General features: G+C 36.3%; 1 protein-coding gene across 1 annotated transcript; it reads right to left on the reverse strand.

Annotated features, from left to right (window-relative positions):
* Nucleotides 1-2,405: 2,405 nt before the first annotated feature.
* Nucleotides 2,406-3,368, reverse strand: LOC132901210 (olfactory receptor 10G4-like). Its single transcript, XM_060943545.1, has one exon. It carries the CDS (start codon nt 3,366-3,368, stop codon nt 2,406-2,408), a length of 963 nt encoding a protein of 320 aa, XP_060799528.1.
* Nucleotides 3,369-6,533: the final 3,165 nt, after the last annotated feature.

Consider the following 6,533-nt stretch of genomic DNA (forward strand, 5'->3'; position numbering starts at 1 on the left):
AAGAATTGTGCAAATCCTGAATCCATTTCACTCTTCTATTGTGAGAACTACACCAGTCCTAGTTAAAATGTTTATAACAAATGTAGGGCTATTATAGCATACTATTTTCTCTTATTTGCAGTGAAGAACACCTGTAACTTGTGTCATACATTGTGATAGATCCAATAAGGCCATGATTTACTACAACAAACTGGTTTCAATGAAGAGGGATTTTTGGGCAACTGGGAGTGGACAGGAACATAATATCTCATGGCAGACTAAACAGCATAGACACACACACACAGACTTAGAAAAATTGTTTGAACAATTGTCTCAATTGAATTGAATGAACCATCTCTACTTGTATTTATTATAATAATACTTTTATATAATATCTGATGAAAAATTGAACCAGTTAATTCACTAAATAAAAAATGCAATAGCAAAATGTATTAGTTTCATTTAAGGGAACATAAATTATTCAAAATGTTGGCGCATATTACTTAAGATACATATTGTCACGTCTGCACCCGTTGGCACTCAAAACTCCATTTCCCAGAGTTCACAGCGGCCTCCTTATACAGCCACCACAGACTACAATAACCAACCTGCATCGCACCACCTTCCATCTCTGGAATACTGATTATTGCTACACCTGTTCCCTATCTCACCAAATCACTGCTGTGTATAATAAGACTCTCAGTTTACTCATGCAATTGCAGAATAAACATTCTGTGCTCCCTTCCCTGACTTTACCAAGCCTTTATACTTTTTTGACTCCCTGGCTGTTTATATTGTTCTGTATTTTGGTTTATGATCTTTGTCTCTACCTGTGATATCCAGTTTGTGTCTTGCCTGACCATTACCTGGATTTGTTTGCCAGTTTGCCTTATTAAACTCTCTGCTGCTTTTACATCCATCTGTTGTCTGCATTCCTGACACATAGTGTATGGAAGTAGTGCTTCATGGCAATGCTGTGAATGGGAATTTTCCTATTGCTTTCATTTAGGGGCATGAACATCATTCAGAATATTGGCATATACAGTACAGTGTGTGTCTTAATTGGAGAGATAAAAGCTATACATTGCATTGAAGTAGTGCTTCATGACAGCATTACATCATGAAAATAAGCTTTTCATAAATTGTCTTACAGTGGTTTCTAAGGTTTATGAATGTTGTGAACTAGTGAGCATTTATCTCCACTCTTGTATTACATATTGCATAAAACCAACAATGTCACCTGACCATTTTTGACATAAGCTTTTCATAACCCATCAAACACAGCTTTCTAAAAGTTCTATGTAATGTTTATAAATGTATTATTAAAATCATATACAGGTACCCTTTAAATAAGGTATTACCACATTTTGTCATATTGAATCACTTAGGTACTAAAAAATATCTTAATCTCATGGAATGGGATTGCACTACTGTTCATATACACTTCATAAGCTACTCTTCTAGCACCTTCTCCATTACAGATATTGTACTGTATTTGCACTACTGCTATTTTGTACATTGTTTGATTTTAGAGTGTATTTTTATCTATATTATCTATATTTATAAATATTTATATATAGGGGTTTTTTTGTAATCTTTATCTGTTTTTTACAAGTAAGGTGAGAGAGAAACAGCATTTTGATTCTCCTATATGTCCTGGATATAAAGTCATTTGACAATAAAAAAATCTTTGAATCTTAAATCTTTGAAATACCTAATACATTTTATAATTCAGAAGAGAAAGACATTTTGGGGCTATTAAAACAGCATTATGATCTGGAATAAATTTTAATAAAACTTATTTGTCTGAAGGTATTTTCTAAAATCTACAACACAAGATATTTCAACTGAAGTTGTTCCTAAGCAAGATATTTTACCCTGAAATTAAAAAAAGATTTAACAATAAATACCATAGAACATTTAGTACAGGTTTCTGTGCAGCCACATAAACATGACTTACATGCTTGCTGACCTATGGCCCATGTTTACACTCCAAAATTTAGTTTATAGTGATAATAACAGTAATATTTAATGCCATTTGATGTTACTGATATTAACCACAAGATTAGATTTCTGCTGTGCTGAAGGCTTTATAACACGTGAGAAGATTTAAATATTATAAAAGTGAATGCAGTCAAATGTTAATGCAACAATTGTGCTCATTTATCTTTTAAATTTAGTATCAGGCCACTGTCCCAATTCAGGTTCATGCAACAACTGTAGTCATTCTCATAAAGTCTTCAAAATAAGGGCGAATAACCCACTGAGTAATGTCTTTCCAAAAGCTGAAATACAGTTTACCCAGTTGTTTTTATTTGTTTGTTAAAAAAACACCCTTACAGCATCCATCTAACATCCATTGTATTTTAGCATCCACTAATCAAGTGTTAACTATAATGGTAAAGGCAAAAGTATGCCCAATGTGTCTAAAATGATTGCATTCTTTTTACAGTTGGTTCAACTTTTGAAAATATTTTAAATATTTTACTTCTGATTTCCTTTGTTCTAAAGCAGTATATGAAAGGATTAATTAAAGATGGTAATATAATTGATCCCACCACCAACCCATTTAGTTCCTCCAGTGTTAAAACTATACCAACCCTAGTGAGGATTATTCGTATGAAAATGAGTGTATAGTAGCAGACTACAACTATAGCATGATTTAAACAAGTATGTATAGTTTTCTTCTTGTCATTGTTTGAGGTCATTCTTGAAACAACAATAGCTATCTTTATATAAGATAAGCAAATGAAACCGAATGTTCCAAAAATTATACAAGATATCAGAATAGCTGTAGCTTTAAAATATGTCTCTGGGTCTGCACAAGTTGCCCTTGTAATAGATGCATAGTCACAAAATATGTACTTTAGAGTAACGTAACAAACTGGTAGAGGTGCAATAGAAGCAGGTAGCATGGATACAATTGAAGCGCCCACCAACCAGAGTGAAATAGTGATTAAAACAGATCGGAAATTTGTCATTAAAGAATTATATTGTAATGGCATGCTTATAGCAACAAAACGGTCAAATGCCATCACGGTAATAGTAAACATCTCCAGTCTTCCACTAAAATGGTAGATAAACATCTGAACCATGCATGCTTTATACGATATAGTTTTATCGCCAACAAGAAGAATACCTATCATAGTTGGACATGAACTTGTACAGTAGATCATGTCTACAATTGCTAAGTGGCAGATAAAAATATACATTGGCTGGTGCAGACGTTTATCCATTACAATAAAGCCAATGTTTGCAGTGTTAACAATCATAGTAAGTGTGTACAATATCAGCATGATCACACCAACAGCCAGTGGTCTTTCTACATTGTCAAATCCAATAAAAAACAATTCAGTAATCACTTTCTGAGAATCATTTTTAACCAACATGTTGGCTTAAACTTTCAAGCAGTTTAATCCTTAATCAAACAATTAAATTAATTGCAATTACTCCTTAAAAATCTAAATTCCTCAAAAGCCAATGTGGCATAATAATATAAAAGCAAAAAAAAGAGTTATCCAGACATCTGTACAGCTTTTGTAATTCTCAAAGCATGACTGAAAAAAATAGATAATTTGTAATTGGATTGTCAGAGAAGAGGCACTAACATTTATCTTTATTATATTAAATGTATGAACTGATCTGTAAAAAGGATGAGCCTTTATTTATATGCATTGCTAAGTGTGTATGATGCAGCTTATTGGCTAATCCAGCTCTATTTCCTGCCCATCTTTTGCCAGTGACATTCATGAAGTTGGTTTTGTGTCACTTGTTTGTGCATCACATCAATGATATCATGTCACAGTGTGGGTCAAGTAACCTGTCGGAGTGGGCACCCTGATTCTGGTTTGTGAGCTAGGCAGGTTTCTCCCTGGTCTCCCACTCAGGCGTATGATATGGGGAGATAGATTGGTCTCAGCTCTCCCCACTAGAAGCCAAAGGTAGGGGGAGTGGAGGCATCTCCTACCTCTAACTTTATACAGGACAAATGTAATTAGTAAAATCAGAGGAGAAATGTGCAAAAGATAAAGGCATGCAGTTAAGTCATCTCTTTATGAGTATAATATTATGCATGTCATGAAATTATATAACACTTACATTTGTTATCCTATGTTACTATGTTGATTGTTATGCTATTACACGTAGGGCTACAATATTCGGCTTTCTAGCTTACATAACGTTGGATAGAATTTCACACAGGTTCATCATGATAATGTATGTCGTCTGCAGCAAAATAATTACAACCTAACTAGAACATTATTGATTATTAATTTCATTGAGGTGACATCAGAAAAGGTTTTCTGTGATTGTATTGACAAGGTCCTGAGATCAGTAAGAGGAATGTCTAGTGCTGTACACTAACTTAAAATACATCAATATTATTCTGAATTTGCCAAGGAGGTTGTGTGGTTCATTTGCTTCCTTTTCTGAAAGTTTGTTAAAATTGTGCATAAGAAGAAGACGCCTTTATTTGTCACATGCACACTCAAGCACATCTGAAGCAGTGAACACACACACACACACACACACCAGTGGGCAGTCATACTACAGCACCCAGGGAGCAGTTGGAGGTTAGGTACCTTGCTCAAGGGCACTTCAGCCCAAGGCCACCCCATGATAACCTAACTGCATGTCTTTGGACTGTGGGGGAAACCAGAGCACCCAGCGGAACCCCACACAGACATGGGGAGAACATGCAAACTCCACACTGAAAGGACCCCCATTGGCCACTGAGCTCGAACCCAGAACCTTCTTGCTGTCAGGCGACAGTGCTAACCACTACACTACCATGCCACCCATGTATATTTCATGTCATTGTGGTAGTCAAATCAAATCAAAGTCCTTCCTACACCATGTGGCGCATAGGGCATCGCCGATCTCTGTTTCCGTAGCCCTCGGCCTCTCACCTATTACATAGCTAGGGTTACAGTGGGGTCTAGTCCTCTGGTAATCACAGAAGTTTGACTCCCCACTCGCATCTGTATTGCCAGATGGCAGCAGGTACCATTTTTATAATGGTCTTTGGTATGACCCGACCATGAGTAGAACTCACGATCCCTCGATCGAGAGGTGGACACGCTAACCATTAGGCCAACTCGCGGTTATTGTGGTAGTCAGACAGACAGAAATGGGCATCCTGGTCATCCATGTTGGGGGTTGGGCATACAGAAAACCACCCTACCCCGTAAAAAAATACACAGTTACAGAAACTGGAAATGTTTGCAACAAGGCCCTATGTGCTGTTCAACACAGGGAGGATAGGTGAAGGTGAAAGGTACTGAATTAGACCAAGAGATACATGGCATTTATACTGCTTTACTGAAACTAGAAATGAAATACGCAAATATTTTGAGATAGGCTTTTTTTTACCGTCAGCCAAAATTATCAAACTTAAAATAGAAAAATGCTTGAAACATCGTAATGAGTCCAGAATATATTAAAGTTTGACTTTCTTAAATAACTGATGAAATATATATATATATATATATATATATATATATTGAAAAGGCCGATTAGATAACTGCATGAATGTGCAGGTATGCAGGTGTTTCCAAAAAAAAACATGGGTAGTGAGTGTATATTTTCTGTTGTTAAGCTAATACAATACCAGCTAGCTAGAACTAGCATACCTGATGACACCCACCAAAGCCACTGAAATTTACTTTTGTCTGTTGTGTGGAGAAAAATTGCTGACTTCCATCATATGATTAGTTTCCTGTGGAGCTGATGCACTATCATAGCCATATAACAATGCACCTTTGAGAAGAAATATGTTTTGGCCTTCAATTTAAGAAGGACCTAAATCTTGGGGAAATTATTGCATTTATTTTTCAGAAACTTTGGTACAAACTGGGAACTTTGTGAGAAATTTTTGAAAATTAATAACTACAACTGGAGTGTGCTTCTTCTACAGACTGCATTATTATTATTATTATTATTATTATTATTATTATTACAACCCCGATTCCAAAAAAGTTGGGACAAAGTGCAAACTGTAAATAAAAATGGAAAGGACCCTTCTTCTACGCTGCCATGATGCTGTAATTGATGCAGTATGTAGTTTGGCATTGTCATGTTGGAAAATGCAAGGTCTTCCCTGAAAGAGACGTCGTCTGGATGGGAGCATATGTTGCTCTAGAACCTGGATATACCTTTCAGCATTGATGGTGTCTTTCCAGATGTGTAAGCTGCCCATGCCACATGCACTAATGCAACCCCATACCATCAGAGATGCAGGCTTCTGAACTGAGCGCTGATAACAACTTGGGTCGTCCTTCTCCTCTTTAGTCCGAATGACACGGCGTCCCTGATTTCCATAAAGAACTTCAAATTTTGATTCGTCTGACCACAGAACAGTTTTCCACTTTGACACAGTCCATTTTAAATGAGCCTTGGCCCAGAGAAGACGTCTGCACTTCTGGATCATGTTTAGTTACGGCTTCTTCTTTGAACTATAGAGTTTTACCTGGCAACGGCGGATATCACGGTGACTTGTGTTCACAGATAATGTTCTCTGGAAATATTCCTGAGCCTATTTTGTGATTTCCAATACA

Source organism: Neoarius graeffei, chromosome 17 (genome assembly GCF_027579695.1).
Source record: "Neoarius graeffei isolate fNeoGra1 chromosome 17, fNeoGra1.pri, whole genome shotgun sequence".
Taxonomy (NCBI): Eukaryota; Metazoa; Chordata; class Actinopteri; order Siluriformes; family Ariidae; genus Neoarius; species Neoarius graeffei.